Below are 18,717 nucleotides of genomic sequence, written 5' to 3'. Positions count from 1 at the left end.
AGCCTTCGACCCTGTTGCCGGTTCACCACTGTTCCTTCCTTGGACCACTTTTGATAGATACTGACCACTGCAGACCAGGAACACCCCAAAGAGCTGCAGTTTTGGAAATGCTCTGACCCAGTCATCTTGCCATCGCAATTTGGCCCTTGTCAAACTCGCTCAAATCCTTACGCTTGGACATTTTTCCTTCTTCTAACTTCAACTTTGAGGACAAAATAATGTTATGCCTGATTGGTGTACATCCAAGTAAGAGATTATTTAAAAAAAAATATGGCAGGGACTTGGTTCTATGCATCGGTTGTTGATTGGTTTTGAGATGTAGGCGTTGCACTCAGAAGTAGAGACAGATGAATGCAAGCTTAAAAGGGTGGGTTTAAGAGAAAAAGTCCTGCATACATCACCAGAAAAAAAGTCTGTTCAGTTATGACATAATAATTAAACAATACATCAAAACATTTTTTTTTAAGAAACATATGCACAGATGAACTGTTCTTGATGAGATCAATAATAATTTGCATGTTGAAAATAGATAGGGTATATTTTCATTTCATGCAGCCCCCACGAGACAGCACAGCTCCATGTAAAATAAATCAAATTTTATTAGGTTACTGATATGACTTGTGCTACTTACATTGAGATCAGGAATTCATATTTTAATGCACGTTCATTGGCTAAAACTTTTTGATATTAAATCTAAATAACTGCAGCATTGTCTCATTTTTACACTGGCACAGCACATCATGATCACATGACACATTGGTCACAGATAAGCTTAACTTCCCTGTTTAATAAATAAGGACATTTAACAAAAAAAAAAAAAAAAAAAAAAAAAAAAAAATTCCATTGTGACAATTTAAATATAGGGGTAAGTTGTCACACAAAATCAATGCGTATCAAATGGAGTAAAAAAAAAAATGGTGACAGCTAGCCTTCGTCTTCCGAGCTCAAAATAAATAGCAGGTAATTCATATTAACATGACATGTTTTATTTCTACATTAGTTAATAAATAAAAGAAAAACACCCCTTCACCCGAGTTGAGGGACTTTTATTACTACCGGAAACAGGAACTCGTCTGACGTAGCAAGTGGGAAATTCAAATTTTAAAAACACGTTAGACAAAAAGATGTTTTGAAACTTTTAATTTTATATCGCATTATAAACATGTGTAGTTTTGAGTAACAGAGTAAACGATTGCCTCTTTTTAACCTTCAATTATAAGTTCTTTGTTGTTTTGAACTCTCTTTTATCGGCATTTTAAAGAATCATTGGAGCACAGCTGGTGAGTTTGTTGTTCAACATGTCAGTCAAAATAAACAATTTTCCATGTCAGTTCATTTATTATCAGGTGTTAGTTTGACGCAGTTACATTTTCAGTTTTTCGCTTTTATATGTATTGGAATATGCTAAAGATTTAATACTCTTCTACTCCACGAATATGCGAGTCAATAAAGCTTAGGAGTATGAACTGTCTTGCCGCATTAGAAAACTAATCAATAGCATTTAATAATAATAATTAAAATAAAAAATATCGGATTATTTCTAAAGATAGTGATTAAATGAGTTAAAACTGAATCTAAAAGCTAGACTTTGTGATTTAATCGTATGTTTTGATAGTGTTTTATACCGTTGTGATTATCGTCGTCATCAAGTACTTAATATATGATAGTAATTAGTGGTCTTAAACAAATGTGTCCCCTTAATATACTTAAATTGAAAACAAAAATGCTGTTATTGATGCAGGTCTAAGTGTCCTCAGTATGCCTGTAGACAGCACTTCTGAACTTCTCAAGCACTATGAGGTTTATGAAACCATTGGCTCAGGTAATATCCGTTGATTATGCTTTTATATAATACGTGCTTGATTGCTTCAGAGATTTTGTTTATTAAAGAAAGTTGTAAAATCACCTTTAATCAAGAGCAATATTTTTAATCCACAGGTGGGTTTGCCAAGGTCAAACTTGGCAGACACATACTGACAGGTGAGAAAGTGGCCATCAAAATAATGGAGAAGAAAGACCTAGGGGTAAGATCATCTTCTTAATCCTGGCCTTACCATAAAACAATATTTGCATGACATTTGCATTTGCATGAGAAGGTATGGAGATATTACTTAATTAATTCCACATTTAGATGAAACGCATTATTAGCATGTTGAAATTTAGCATGTTATTTTATAAAGAAATGCTCTTTAAAGTGTGTTATCTGTCTCTAGGATGATCTGCCTCGAGTAAAGCTAGAGATGGAGGCTATGAAGAACCTCAGTCATCAACATGTGTGTCGTCTCTACCATGTCATCGAGACATCAAGCAAGATCTACATGGTTCTTGAGGTATGTTTTGCTGAACGTGATTCTGCTGCTTAACGAAAATTGATTATGCTTCATATGTTTATATGCATATATCTTGTCACTCTGTCAGTACTGTCCTGGAGGAGAACTGTTTGATTACATCATTGCTAAAGACCGGTTATCAGAGGAAGAGACCCGAGTGTTTTTCCGTCAGATCATCTCTGCGTTGGCCTATGTTCATAGCCAGGGCTATGCCCACCGAGACCTCAAACCCGTGAGTTGGTTGATGTGAACTTGACTTTTGTGTGTACTGAGTTGAACACTGTCTTGATTTACTCACCTTCATGTCATCCCAAACCCATAAGACCTTATTTTGTGGAACACAAAAGAGCTCATTCCTCTTTCCCATTTAATTACAATGAATGGGGACTGATGTTTTCATGCTTTTTTTTTTTTTAAAAAAGTATGCAAAAGCACCATCAACATGGTCTTTTCTGAATCCATGTGATAGCTTGGTGATATACAGTATATGTAGATATTCAGGTTTGGAACAAACTTAAGGGTGACTATATGATGGCAGTATTCTATGGTGGCCTAGAGCGCTCAAAGCGATGCCACTGAAGAACGCATGCAAATAGAAACAAACCAGCAAATTAAGAAAACATCTTCAGTTTGACAACACATGTGCTGCAAATACTCAAAACGCATGTACGATCAGGAGCTTAAGATAAACAAAAAACTCACCTTTCAGGTCGTCAACAACACCACTAATGAGTAAACATTGAACAATAAGCATGTCTCAGCCAGGTTTGTCACTTGTGAGCATTGAATAGTTTTGAATATTTGCAGCACATGTTGTCAAACTGATGAAGGCGTTTTCTTAGTATGCATGTGGGTTTCTTTCTTTTCTTTTTTCAGTTGCAGTGCATTAAGCTCTCTCGGCCACCGTAGTATTTTCATTTTGCAGTAATTTCTTACTTTAATAGAGAATATTAACTGTTCTTATTGACCTTAGGAAAACCTGCTGATTGATGAAGATCATAACCTGAAACTCATTGACTTCGGCCTTTGTGCAAAGCCTAAGGTGTGTATCTATCTATTATGCCCCATCAAGTCCATTCACATTTTCTATATAGCATGTTATACAATACAGATTGATTCAAAGAAGTTTGACAGTAATAAATAGACAAAAATAAGAGTGAAATCAATCAATTATAAAACTACTTAAATTTTAGCAGTAAAACAGCTCCAAAGAATAAATTTAGTGTCATTATTCAGCTCAGTTGTGTTCAATGTTAGTTGTTCAATTCAATAGTGTCAATGTTGCAAATTTCATCAGTTATGAAACAAATTCAGTTTAGCTATATTGCAGCTCTACAGAAGAAAATAGTATCATTAATAATTTTACCTGAACTTAAAGGGTTAATTCACCCAAAAATGAAAATTCTGTCATTAATTACTCATTCTCATGTCGTTCCACACCTGTAAGACCTTCGTTCATCTTCGGAACACAAATTAAGATATTTTTGATAAAATCCGATGGCTCAGTAAGGCCTGCATCATCAGCAATAACACTCCCTTTTTCAATGCCCAGACAGCTACTAAACATATTTAAAACAGTTCATGTGACTACAGTGGTTCAACCTTAATATTATAAATCGACTAGAAAACTTTTTGTGCGCCAAAAATAACTTTATTCCAAAATATCTAGTGACGGGCGATTTCAAAACACTGCTTCATGAAGCTTTACGAATCATTTGTTTCAAATCAGTGGTTCAGAGTGCCAAAATCCCATGATTTCAGTACACGAGGCTTCGTTATGTCATAAGTGTTTTGAAACTTCGATAGTTCACGTGACTCTAGCAGTTTGGTATGTGCTCCGAACCTCTGATTCGAAACAAAAGATTTGTTAAGCTTCGAAGCTTCATGAAGCAGTGTTTTGAAATCGCCCATCACTAGATATTTTGGAATAAAGAGGCTATTTTATTATTTTTGGCACAAAAGTATTCTTGTTGCTTTATAATATTAAGGTTGAACCACTGTAGTCACATGAACTGTTTTAAATGTTTATAGTAGCTTTCTGGGCATTGGAAAAGGGAGTGTTATTGCTGGCGATGCAGGCCTTACTGAGCCATCAGATTTGATTAAAAATACCTTAATTTGTGTTCCGAAGATGAACGAAGGTCTTATGGGTGTGGACATGAGGGTGAGTAATTAATGACAGAATTTTCATTTTTGGGTGAACTAACCCTTTAATTTTTTTAAATAACACGTCCAATGGTTTTTAACTAAATATTTGAGCTGGTCTAGATTGAGAGTAAATGCTTTAGTGGCGTTTTAAAAGTTTTGAATTTTACTTTTATTAGGGCGGTTTGGGTTTTGAATTGCTGACCTGTTGTGGCAGTCCAGCATACGCAGCTCCAGAGCTCATTCAGGGCAAGGCTTACATCGGCTCTGAGGTCAGTGTAGCATATGCGTTTCAGCATATTTAAAGGAATGACAAATTTAATTATAAGTTTAAGAAATTATTTCTCATGATCTCATGGGTTGTGTATATGTTTCAGGCTGATGTGTGGAGTATGGGTGTATTGCTTTACGCTCTACTGTGTGGTTTTCTACCGTTTGATGATGATAATTGTATGGTCCTCTACAGAAAAATCACAGTAAGTTTGTTAGTTATTTAATGTGAGCATAAAATTACATCAACACATTTTGTTTATCCATGCATTTATTTTATTATGAAAATAAAAGTAGTTTTGTGTAGTATGTGATCTCATGTTATGCAATATTGGCTTGGGTTTTGACAGAGAGGCAAATACAGCAACCCTCACTGGCTTTCGCCTTCTAGCATTCTGCTTCTAAACCAGATGATGCAGGTACTGTGCATGGCTTGAATGTCTGTTTGATACGTTTCAGGAAGTTCATATAATTGTCAAAATTGCAAAAATCATGGCAGTTTATTCTTTTCTCCTGCAGGTGGATCCAAAGAGGCGATTGACAGTGAAACAGTTGCTTGATCACCCCTGGGTTATGAAGGGATACAGCACACCAGTGGAGTGGCACAGTAAACATCCTGTAAGATGAGCTCTAAAAGCATGCTTATAGTTGTATCTCATGCCTCCAAGGTCCAATTTGTCAAGTGATGCCAATATGGCTCTTATAAAACATTTTTTTAAAATGACTTATGCTTCTTATTGATTACTTATCCATAAATTATTATATCTGCTTTTGTTTCCTTGAAGCTTTAACAGATCCATATGCCCTTATTATTTTTAGTCCTCTTGATGAATGAAGTAAATGTGACCCAGGATGTTTGTTGAGCAGCAGTTAAATTTTTTTATTGATGAACAGAGCTACTAAAAGTAGAGAATACTGTATAGGAGTCATATGTAATTTTACTTTTGAAAAACAAGAAACCAAGTTTTTAACTTACTAAACTATTGTGTATGATTTTCTTTATATGTTGTTCTTTTTTTAGTTGGGTCATATAGATGAAGACTGTATCACTGAAATGGCAGTGGCTTTTAAACAGTCCAGACATCGCACAATCCAACTTGTGTCAGAGGTAGAGAAACAAGACATAATACTGAGTGATTCCTGTTATTTAAAATTAATATTTATTAATATTACAATTCATAAATATTTATTTGTTTTTGTATTGATTGTATAGATCTAACAGCAAAGATGCTACCGTTCAAAAGTTTGGGGTCAGTAAGATTTTTTTCTTTTTTAATTTTTTCTTTTTCTTTTTCCCAAGTCTCTTATGCTCACCAATAATCCATTTGTTTGATTAAAAATACAATGAAAACAGTAATATTGTGAAATATGATAACTTTTCTAATATTATATTTTTTAATTTATTTTTTGTAATGGCAAAGCTGAATTTTCAGCAGCCATCACTCCAGTCTTCAGTGTCACATGATTCGAATAAGTGTGATCATATTCTTTCAGAATTCTTTTGATTAATAGAAAGTTCAAAAGTACAGTATTTATTTGAAATAGAAACTAAAAAAAAAAAAAAAAAAAGAACATCTTACTCACCCCAAACTTTGAAATGGTACTGTACATGTACTTAGAGTAACAATTCAAGGATTTGAAGCAAACAGTTTGTCCCGGACTGAAGAAAATTTATTTTTAAAGAATGTAAAATTCTTATTGACAGATACAAACGGGTTATGATTCAAACTATAATCATGAGAGTAATGAGAATGAAATGAATGGCATTTGACTCAAATTTATAACTATGACCACTAGATGTCAGTAGATTCCAGAGCATCAGCCAAAGCTGCTTACTTTTAACTGCTGTTATAAACAAGGGAATTATGCATCAATCACACAAAAGAGAAATCTTTACTTTTTGCCTGTTTCTTCAGTGGAAGTATGATCACATGACCGCCACGTACCTTTTACTGCTGGCTAAAAAGCGCCAAGGCCGCCCTGTGCGTCTGAGAGCAGAATGCCCCATGCTTGACCCCATGTACTCTCCTTTACAGGACATACAAGTAAGTCTTTCATATTCACACATTCAGGACCATAAAGCTCTTATTAGATGCTTTGATTACATAATGGTCTGTTCACGCTACATTTATAAGAAAAAAATACAGAGATGGTAATGTTTCTCCCCTATTGTAACACATCCGAGTGAAACAGCTTCTCGAACAAGAAAAAATTTAGGGTGGGACTTGATTTTGTCCATCAGGAATTGATTGGATAGTTAGATGGTTGAAGGTTTGCTATTGCTGTGATCTCATGTGAGTGACAGGTTGTCCCGCTCTTGTGCCGGTAAACAAGTCATCAGAAAAGAGATCTTGCTGCAATAGGGAGGGGAAGTTATTTTTATTAAAGATTATGGGGTCACATGTATTTAAAAAAAATGATTTACACGGATAACAAATACTGCAACAAAATACTGTGACTTTAATATCACTAGTCAGGTGTTGATGTATAAATGCTTGTGTAGTTGCAGTTATTTACAGGGGTTTTATTTTGTGTATCTGTGTCTCAGCTGAAGAAGAGTCTACGCTTCAGTGAGGATGATGATGGTTTTCACCCAGTGGTGCTTGGCTCTATGGTCTTCCCCCCTGATTGCTACGATGACGAGAATCCCTGGACCCCTCTCACGCCCAAGAACACACAGACCACAAACACTCCACGCATGGTTAGCCTCCGTGTTCTCTTTATTTGTCTGCTCTTCCCTCTTGTCCAGTGCTGCTTATATGGCCAAAGTCTTTATTTTTCTTTTCTTTCTTTTTTTCTTACATTTTACTTATTTTATTTCTCCACACTCTCCTTTTCTCTGGCCACCTTTTACTTTTCTCGTTAGTAATATTGTTACTATTCAGTATATATATATATATATATATTTTTTTTTTTTTTTTTTATCCAAAGTGGCATACTGTGCAAAATGGCAATTGGAGAAACAGTCCTTCTGCAATGTTGATAGAACTGGATTGTGTTTGGTCAGGTTAATAAACATTTATTTAGGGAAGTTTATGAACTTGCAACCATTATAAATATATTATTAACAGTTTACAGCAACGCAAAACAGTAATTGCAACGCATTCAACTTTGGTAATGTGATGTGTTTCAAAACAAAACTGAATTTCCTGCATGAAATAATGTTGCGCATTTCGTGACACTCAAGTTTTTAGTTCTCAGTGGCTCTCACAAAAACAACTTTTATAAATTTATTTGCCGTTATTAAAATAAATAATGTGATAATAAACCACTTTCATAAACCACTTTACTTATTAAAGGAGTCATTTCCTTGAGATTCACTAATAATGTGTTTTTTTTTTTTTTTTTTGCACACAAAAAAACAAATATATGTGGAAAAACAATGATTTTAAACCATGACAGAAATGATTGATTTTTAAGGGGCAGGTCATTTTAAGGCTTGTCAGTAAACAGCCACTGTTATGATTGGCTAATGTCATTGCATAAGAAACAGTATCAATTAAATTATTATAATTCACAGACAAAGCATTATGAAATAGTTTACTTATGGTTTGCGATGTTGCTGCTGTCAGATCCAGTTCAGCTGACTGCTTCATCGGTCAACAAAGTTTTCTTTGCAAACTCTGTTACGCTGTGCCTTGTTTACAGAACAATCTGTTGTCAAATTCGCTTGTTTGTGGCACTGGTATCCTTCTGAAGTCTCTAAAGAAATTAGCAGTTTCCTTTATGCTTCCATTTACTCTTTTATTTGCCCTCTTGTCAGCAGATTCAAGTGGGTGGATACGTCAGAAAGTAAACGAGCATCTGTATACTGTATCCATCCAGTGTAGACAGTGTCAGTGATTATAATAGGTTCTATTTGCTTTTTTTCAAGTGTAGGGAAATGTCGGCCATTAAGTGAATAAATGCCAGTTTGCCTGTGGTGCGATCATGTAAAATTTGTCGATACTTTGCTCTGGAGGCAGTCATATGCAAATATGTTTGCTGGTGTGATGTCACACATGTGTGAGCCATTTCTGGAACTTTTTTAATAAATGCTTTGTTTATAATGAGGATGACCCATTGAGCAAAATGTTTTAATGGTACACTATTAGATCAAGGCTCATTTGATTTCTTATGTCATGCCCCTTTTAATGTGGAAACTTGTCTTCTCCAGAAGCTCACCTCTGAAGCATCAGAGAAGAAACGGAATGAAATAGGCTACTCCCCCATCATAGAGCATGGAAGAACCCGCCAACAGAAGCCAGAGAGACGTGATAGAACCAAAGAAAATAAAGAGAATGCTGTGACAGGCACAGATGGAGATATTTTTGCTCTGCCAGCCCCTCGAACTCCAATGTGCAGCAGAAAGGTCAAATCCAACAGAACTATAGCGACAACACCCAACAACAACATCACTAACACAAGTAGTGACACAAACAAAGGTGAGTTGGATAATGAATCGATTACACTTCATGGCACCACAACTGATGCGCTTTTATATACTTTTGAAGTTATTATCCAAATACATGCTATGTTTTACAATCTGTTGAAAAAACGTTTTATATATCTGAAGAGCACACATTTCTTAATGAAATTCCTTTTCCTTGTGCACTAAATCATATGCTACTATTCAACATTTTGTGGTATATGTGTGTGTGTGTATATATATATATATATATATATATATATATATATATATATATATATATATATATATATATATATATATATATATATATATATATATATATATATATAATTGTTTTTGAAAGAAGACTTGCTCGCTAAGGTTACATTTATTTGATCAAAACTACAGTAAAAACTCTAATAATGTGAAATATTCTTACAATTTTTATATTATATATAAAATATATATATATATATATATATATATATATATATATATATATATATATATATATATATATATATATATATATATATATTAGTTTACAGAAACAAATATATTAAATGCCACAATGGTTTTCAAAACTGATAATAATAAGAAATTTTACTAGAATGATTTCTAAAGGATCATGTGACACTGAAAACTGGAGTAATGGCTGCTAAAAGTTTAGCTTTAGCTTTGCCATCGTGTGTGTGTGTGTGTGTGTATGTATGTATGTATGTGTATACATTTTTATATATATATATATATATATTACATACATACATACATACATACATACATACATACATACATACATATGTATATGTGTATATGTGTGTATGTAAGCAATAAGGTATGACAGGCTGTTCTGTATTGTGAATAAGTCACGGCTGAAGGGCATTGATAGGCACAACGTGAAGCGGAGTGCGTGCAACTCCTTCCTTCAGCCGTGACTCTTTCACGATACCGCACTAGCCTCGAGTACCTTATTGCTTTTATTAAACGGTTACCACACGATACAAATATTAAAACCAAAAATATGTATCAATGCAACTTCCATTAAGTAAACTTTGAATAAAAGCCTTCCTTCCACCGGAAAAATTAGTCCCTGACCTTGAACGGCAACAGAAATTACATTATTAGGCTTTTTAGTGTTGTTCTTGCAATGAAAATAGCCATAGATGCTGATATGGCAATAAAAATAAACAAACATTATTACGCCACTAGATGGCGGCAAAGACTATCTTTATGAGTGTGTCAGTTGCGAAGACTTTTACATTGAAAAGACTGAATTGTTGTGAACACGGAACAAGATGCAACTGACAAATGCTTTGACTAGTGCTGTCAGTCACAGGAAAACCCCTTAACTGTTAAAAGGACAAGATAATGCATCAGACATTTAAACAGATTTTTTATTATGAACATAGGACTGACCTGAAGGAAAATGCTAAATCTGAATGCAGGTAATAAACCCGCTCACTCAATCTTTTTCTCACACTACTCTTCTGCATAATACAGTGCGTTTCAGTGAACGGTATCAATTGAGAACATAAGGTGCGTTCCATTCGGCCGTAAGTGGACTGCGAAGTGGACTTCACACGGTATTTAGCCATCTTAAGTGAGATTCCATTCCGAAGGGAGCGAACATGTTCAGTTCGAAGGGCACTGCGAACGGCATAGGGAATAAGGGAACATCGATACATCACTTCACAGGAAGTAGAGAGGTAAAATTACCCAACTGTCATTGTGCACCACGTTACCCGTCAGAACTATGATGGAGTGGAGCCGTTGAAAGAGTTTTTAAACGGTTCTCCGATGGAGGAATTTACGTTTTGAGTATTCATAAATTTTGAACGAAAGTATGAATGGTTATGGCGATGTTACATTTGTATATTTTATTCTATGAATAGGCATGACAAAGTAAAAGTGTTGAAAAGCATCTGAAAGCGCACGAGATGACCCAGACCATGGATTAATACAGTTATACAGTTTACAAAATGAGAATTTATTTTTATATGGCATGACAGTTACAGCTTCAAGTTAGAGTCAATTTTAAATTCGAAAGTAAATTATAATATTTATTTATGTTATATCATAATCTGCGCGACACTGTCGTTGACTTTCTTTGATGACGTTTGCAGGGCGTTCCAAATGAGCGATTATTGTCAGCGAAGTCCACTTCAACTGATATACCGTGCTCAGGGAGTAGGGAGCAGTGAACACTGCGTAGGGACCCTGTCGAATGGAAGGCAGCTATACAGTTTACGTTGCTAAGTGATACACAGAACCGTTGGGTAAAGCGATCATAGCCATGTTTTATCGTGAATAAAATGCAGCTATTGACCAATCAGAATCAAGGACAGGAACTAACCATTTTATCTATCTATCTATCTATCTATCTATCTATCTATCTATATATATATATATATATATATATATATATATATATATATATATAGAGAGAGAGAGAGAGAGAGAGAGATATAGATATATAGAGATATAGATATAAAAAGATATACAAAATGTCAAACCAAATTGCATCTGCAAATAATATAATGCATCCCACAGGTATACTAGCAGAGTAAAAATTGGTGTAGTTGATCACATTAATTATGGTAATGTTCCACTAACCACTTAGTTTTATATTTAATTATGTAATGTAAACCCATTTTTACTTTTTTTTTTTTTTTTTTTTTTTTTTTTACATGAACTGTGATTATAAACTTTAAGGGCTGGGGTATTTTCACTTATTTACTTTTTGAGAAGGAAATGACAGCAAAATGAATGCTCAACAAAAGCAAGGATAGATTGATCGGTGAATTGGAGTTCTCTGTTTGTCATGTATAATCAAGGCTCTTCACTAGTGAAAATACCTGGATAATTTCTTATTTTTTTCTTTTACTCTGTTAAAGTGTACATTTTCTGCAAACATTGCATTTTTGGTGTCATTTTGCACAGTAACATGACGACTGCAGATGCTTAAATTGCATATGTGGAATTGAAAAGAATACACCTAAAAAGTGTGTGTGTGCTTTTCATACATCTAGCATCTTTAGTTTGATTCACTTTGACCAGAGAGAGTGTGTGTGTGTCTGTATGGGCGCAATGTGTCTGGGGAAAAGTCTTCATGTCCCAACATCCACTGTGTCCACCTCGTTACTGTCACACACCACCTCCTGCACTGGAACGGACAGGAGCACACTGGGGACAGAGCGTGTGTGTGTATGTGTGCATGCGCGTGTGTACGAGACAACTCCCGAAGCGCATACTGACAGGTGTACGTGTCGCTGTTCCCAGTGCTGCAGCAGCATGTAGCATTTAGTGACACGTGTTTATCCCGTGTGTGTGTGCAGGAGCGGGCAGTGCCACTAAAGAAGTGTCCCACAGGAGAGAGATGGACCAACAGCAGAGCGGCCAACAAGGAGAACTCGATATACTGGCTTTCAGCCCCGAGAGAAGGTAAAGAACTTTCTGTATTTTGTGAGAAGAGTCAAATTACCAGTGGAGAGAAAGAATGGAGAGGAAGTGGGATTTAAAGGTGAAGTGTGTAACTTCTGCCCCATGAACAAAAGGGATCATAAAAATTGTTTCCAAGCAGGTTTCCCAGTTTCAGCATACAAATGGCTTTTTAAATATACAGTACACAGCATAAATGAGTACACCCCCTCTGAACAAATACAAAAGATGTATTTTCTTTATGATCACTAATACAATTCATGGAAAGTTAGCAAAACTAAAATGTATTAAACATATGAAGAGTTTGGTTCCAAAACGCAATAACTCCATTTTGATTAATTTGAGTAAAAAGGTGTTTTCTTTACCAAGAAAGTGGCAAGATGAAAACCCCTATTTTCTGTTTCAAACTTTCACATAGCATCTTTTGATAAAAACATTAAAAATTCGAATCTACATTTTGATTTTAAAAAGTTTATTATAAAAACGTATACATTTTTTTTCCCCAAAATTGAAAATACACAACAAAGTAAGTTGATTCACATATATGAGCAATATTTATCTTATATACAGACTTTTTACTAAAAATACATTCAGCTGTCGCTCCCAAAATGGTCATCTTGTTAATGTGATGAATTATTTGTTATTACGATTTAAGGAGTATCTGGCGCCACCGCACGGTAAATAAACACATTTGCTGAGTACATTGGTATTAAAAACTGCTTTTAAAAAATGTTTACAAAGGGTGGAATGGTGCGCTGTGATTGGTTGAGAGCGGATATAACGCGTTCTGCAGAAAAAAGAGACTGGCATTTGTCGCGTTTTGGAAAGAAAGGGAAACATGACAGAATAACACGACAGATATCGCATTTTGTGCCAAATTAATAAATGACTTTTCAATACCGACCAGATACAATACTGATTTTGGCAGAAACTCAATTTTTTTGAAAATGGCGTTTATCGCGTTTTGGAACCAAACTCTTCATATACATAATAAAAACTGAGAAATATATGTCATTACTAGCCATGAAATAAGTAAATTAGCCAATTTTGTTTAAATGAAGGATTGCAGAAATGAGTACACCCTAGATTCAATTCAACAAATGTATAATATTCTAGTACTTAGTATGCCCTCCATAATTGTGAATATACTGCTCTGACCCTTCTTGGCACAGAGTGTACAAGTTCATGACAAATTGTCACATCTGTCCTGTTTAACTCCTGGATGATGAGCTCCTTAAATGCCCTGATCTTTAATGGGGAGTGTTGTTCAACTCGTCTCTACTGAATCCCCCACAGGTGCTCAAGAGTGTTAAGATTGAGAGCAATACATTTCCACAGAAGGTTTTTCACCTTGGGAGAATGCATATCCTCATTGTCATGTTGAAAAAAAATGCCCAACAATGCAGGGAATGAGGAAAGGGTTACATCTTTTGTTTCAAGTTTGTGTATTAAATTACATGGTGGTGTGTGAATTCATGACATCATTGATAAAGCACAACTCCCTCACACCTTCCTCATTCATACATCCCTATAAAAGCACTTTACTAACACTGAACTTTACTATGTGGAAACCAGGCACTTCTCACTGTACTCCTCCTCTAGCAAAACTGTAACACTTCGGATGCTGTTAGATCCAAAATGATTGATTTGGTCTCATGAGACCAGAGTATTGATTCCCAGAATCTATATTTTGTAAATATGGGCTTTGGAAATGGCTAAAAGACTTTATTCTGCTTTGGCTACAGTAGGTAGTTCCAGTGAGAACAACAACCATGTATGTCATTTCTGCAGGCTGCATCTTACTCTGTGAGATAAATAGTCACTCTTTTCATAGCTTTTGCTGGCTCTGAGACACTCGCTTGGTATTTCTCCTGCTCTTTGTCTAGCAAAAAAATCCCTCATCACTAAATGAAAGCTTAAAATGAAGGCCTGATTATTTCAGGGGCCTTGTCACAAGTCCATTGTTTTTGAATTTCTGTTACCTTTGCTATATTTTCACACTTAAAACAATGATCTGGTAATCCTCTTGTAGCACTGTCCTCTTTTGTGCTAAGAAATAAGTTTCCTGACAGTTCTCTCCCAAGTGGTTCCATTGTTGTCAGCATTAAGTCTGAGAATGATTCAGTGGGCTATATAACACTTTTAATTGTCAAGAAATTACTTCTATTTAAATGTTTTGGTTCAACATACTTACCTGTTGATCAAATATTGCCTTAAACTTACAACAGGATTTTTTTTTTTTTCTCTCATTTTATTTAGTAACTTTTAGGAGGGTGTACTCATTTTTGCTACACAACGTTTTATCACCTTGATAAGAATCTTATTTTCTTGAATAATTTTGACATGCTTCTTTGGTAATTGATTAAGCAGACTTGCTGGAATATTAGAGCTCTAAAGAACCCTAACATGTCTTCTAAGTAATTGATTAATTGCTGACTTTCAGAAGTTTCAGAGGGGGTGTACTCATTTATGCTGTGCACTGTACATCTACATAGTCCTGGTCAGAATTGTTGCTACCCTTGGTAAATAAGAGCAAAGAAGGCCTAAAGGCTGTGAAAATAAATAAATTTGCATTGTTTATCCTTTTGACCTTTCATTTAAAAAATACACAAAAATCTAATCTTTCACTGAAGTAAAACAATTGAAAATGTGGGGAAAATGGAATTCCGAAATAAATGAGATAATCATTGACGTTTCACCTTTAAAATATCATTTTTTTTTTTTTTTTTTTTTTTTCCTATTGAGGTAAACTTAGTTTTTTTTTTAGCCAGTAAGTCACACATATGATGTCGTTCAAAGAAAAATACAGTAGAAGCAGTAATATTATTACAATTTAAAATAGCCTTTTTCTATTTGAATGTATTTTAACATGTAATTTATACATGTAATTGAAAAGCTGAATTTTCAGCAGCCATTACTCCAGTCTTCAGTGTCACATGATCCTTCAGAAATCATTTTAATGTGATTTGTTGCTCAAGAAACATTTCATATTATTATCAATGTTGAAAACAATTACTGAAAACAAATCTTAATTTCTTAAAAAAAAAAAATTGTGCCGACCACAACTTTTTAAACAGGAGTGTGTGTGTATATGTATGTATGGGACAAACATGGAAAAACAAAAAAAAAAAAACATAGAGTTAACCGTCCTTTTTTGTTTGTTTTTTTGCCTTACCTTTATGTCAATACCCTCTTTGCATGTGAAATAATTTGCAGGACTTGCTGCACTTAATTTTGGAGTGTGCTGTTGAGCCATTTATTATTTTAACTGCTCCATTCTCCAGTAATTGCCCCTTGGCCTGTGTTGCATTGTGATAGTTTTACAACTACAGAAATGTGTAATTGTGTTCTAAACTGCATTTCCAATGTGTCCAGGTCTCGATCTCTGGACCTGGCTGGCTGTCAAGTGGACAGTGGGCAGAAGCGTAAGGGAGGTAAAGTGTTTGGCAGTCTAGAGAGAGGCCTGGATAAAGTCATTACAATGCTCACTCCCAGCAAGAAGAAAGGACATCGAGATGGACCACGCAAAATTAAGGTATCATTCGTCTGGTTTTTACATTAGTACTTAGTCTTTTAAGATTGTGTTGTTTGTCCTTTGTGCTCTTGACTGCCTTTTTTTTTTTTTTTTTTTTTTTTTCATATTCCAATAATTAAGAATTATTATTTTGCATGTTTATCACTCTGCTGCAACCAGTTGCTTTAACAGTGACTCCTCTCACAAACACCACATCACTGAGGGTAAACCAAAATAGGTAGGGATAGGTCATCATGTCGTCCTAAACCTGTATGATGTATGATTTCTTTTGTAGAACACACATGCACAAAAAAAAAATTAAATCAGTGGTTCGCAACCTTGTAGATCTAGGTCCCCCTTTGTCCACAACATTATTTGACGTTCCCATGACTTTCCCCTTTATTTATTTAATTTTTTTGTTTGTTGTGGTTTACTGAACAGGATTTTTTTTTTTTTTTTTTTTTTTTTTTTTAACTCCCAATTTCTTGGCATAATGTAAAAACTGTATATTTATTTATAGAAACTCCAATCAAGTTTATGTTGTTATTTTAATGCTTTTTGTTGTGGCCCCCTTGGAAGTTATGTTTATGAGGAACAGACTGAATATTCACTACAAATCTTGCTTGACAGCTGTGGTGACCACTCACTTTCAATGTATAGAATGACCTTGAGAACATATTGTGGTCAATGTGGTTCAGGGGTCAATGGGGAAAAAGGGGTTCAGAAGACATTGGAGTGAGTAAATAGTTGTTGAACTGTCACTTTAACATTTGTTACCTTTTTTTAACTTGTTAATTTTGGGAAATCTCTCCACAATGCAAATTTAGATGTATGCCAGTGTGTATAAACACTTTTTCTGTGGCTACATCTGATTTCAAAACTGTAAATGTTTTCCAGGCTCAATATAATGTGACACTCACCAGTCAGACTAATGCTGACCAAGTGCTCAATCAGATTCTCAGCATCTTACCAGAGAAGAATGTGGACTTTGTTCAGAAAGGGTAAGTTAAACTCTTACCTCAAGTGTTGCCTGAAATAGCAATTCAAATTAGTTTTTCCTCTAAATCAGTGGTTCTCATCCAGGGGCTGGGGCTCACCAGGGGGCCTCAGTAAACTTCAGCAGGATAAATCAAAAGTATTTGAATTAATAAATTGATATTACTATATTAAAACAATCTGACTCTAATCTTAATTAAAATGCTAAAAAAAGAAAAGTAAACTCAAATCATTTATTAGGGCTGCACAATATTTGAAAAAAAACTGACATTGTGATATGTTATTCTGGAATATTTATTGCAACTACAATCCCTATACTTGACGTGTGTGTGTTTGTGATTTATGAGGACACAAATTTGTATAATGACATTATTACACTGGTATTACAAAGTAAACATGAAAAATTATTTTTTTAACATTTCATGAGTCCTCATATTTAAAATAGCTTTAAAAATATACTAAACAATGTATTATTAAAAATGTAAAAATGCTGAATGTTTTGTGTGATTGGCAGGTTTAGGAGTAGGGGTAGTGTAGTGGGATAGAATGTACAGTTTGTACAGTATAAAAACCATTGCGCCTATGGAATGTCCTCACTTTGATAGCAAAACAAACCTGTGTGTGTATAAAATATACGATGACCTATACTATTGCTGATTTACGATATCATTGCTAAAATGATATATTGTGCAGCCCTAATATTTATTTTCCCCCCAATAACTATTATTTTCATTGAACATATAGTTCTATAATACAGCATATAACTGCATGTTAATTTAATTCTATATATGTATAAAAAGTTTGAAAGGAAGCAGCTTTGTCATAATCACAGCAGAAATATTAGATATATTGTAGCATATATACGGAGGGGCGTCCTTCAGAAATTGTATTTGACAACAGGAGGTCTTTCAGTAACAAAGTGCTCTGAAAAATTAACTTAGTTTAGTTGTTATTTTTTATATGCTATCATGTCCTCTTTTTCTTGTAGTTATACTCTAAAGTGCCACACACAGTCAGACTTTGGAAAGGTGACCATGCAGTTTGAGCTGGAGGTTTGTATCCTGCAGAAGCCAGAGGTGGTCGGGATCCGTCGACAGCGACTCAAAGGTGACGCATGGGTGTATAAACACCTGGTAGAGGACATCCTGTCCACCTCCAGCATCTGATGTCACTGTGTCACCCTGAGTTAAATGGGTGGACGGAGTATGTTTAATGTTCATTAGAAGACCCTCCAGTTGATGACAATGTCCATCATTTTTCATCATTTATGTGCGGGAGGCAGTACAGTATTATTTTATATTCTCCTCTTGATCGAAATGTAAAAATATTTTTGTCACTTTATACATCCTTCTAATTTAGCAATAAGCAATACTCATAAAGCATTATGGCAGAAAATGTCTTTTATTTTGTGTTCTTCTCCATTATATAGCGTCAGTGTCATGTTTTATTTGTTTTAATATGTAAAATATCTAATCTGTTACCCCTTTCAAGATGTCTGTCATTTTGTTCATGTTGGTTTTGTAATAATGTCAGTCTGACTTAATTAAATAAATATTTTTAACATCTGTCTCACTGTATCAGATGTATTTTAAGTTGTCATATAAGACACTTTCCTCCGTTCAACTTTATTAACA

At 34.7% G+C, this 18,717-nt stretch overlaps 1 protein-coding gene across 2 annotated transcripts; it reads left to right on the top strand.

The window, feature by feature from the left end:
- Positions 1-1,093: 1,093 nt before the first annotated feature.
- melk (maternal embryonic leucine zipper kinase) lies at positions 1,094-18,616 on the top strand. Of its 2 annotated transcripts, XM_067403995.1 has the most exons (18): positions 1,094-1,280; positions 1,742-1,822; positions 1,939-2,024; positions 2,214-2,330; positions 2,419-2,562; positions 3,304-3,372; positions 4,655-4,747; positions 4,853-4,951; positions 5,096-5,164; positions 5,265-5,363; positions 5,767-5,853; positions 6,662-6,790; positions 7,294-7,446; positions 8,902-9,169; positions 12,471-12,576; positions 15,949-16,108; positions 16,985-17,088; positions 18,072-18,616. In XM_067403995.1, the coding sequence occupies exons 2-18, from the start codon at positions 1,759-1,761 to the stop codon at positions 18,247-18,249; spliced, it is 2,025 nt and encodes a 674-aa protein (XP_067260096.1). In that variant the 5' UTR covers positions 1,094-1,280; positions 1,742-1,758; the 3' UTR covers positions 18,250-18,616. The 2 variants fall into 2 exon arrangements, with proteins under 2 accessions (XP_067260096.1, XP_067260097.1); XM_067403996.1 differs by lacking the exon at positions 4,655-4,747.
- The last annotated feature ends 101 nt before the right edge of the window (positions 18,617-18,717 follow it).

The sequence above is a fragment of the Chanodichthys erythropterus genome, chromosome 12, assembly GCF_024489055.1.
Source record: "Chanodichthys erythropterus isolate Z2021 chromosome 12, ASM2448905v1, whole genome shotgun sequence".
Taxonomy (NCBI): Eukaryota; Metazoa; Chordata; class Actinopteri; order Cypriniformes; family Xenocyprididae; genus Chanodichthys; species Chanodichthys erythropterus.
Note: the sequence above shows the minus strand (reverse complement) of the source record. Positions and strands in the feature narration are given on the sequence as shown.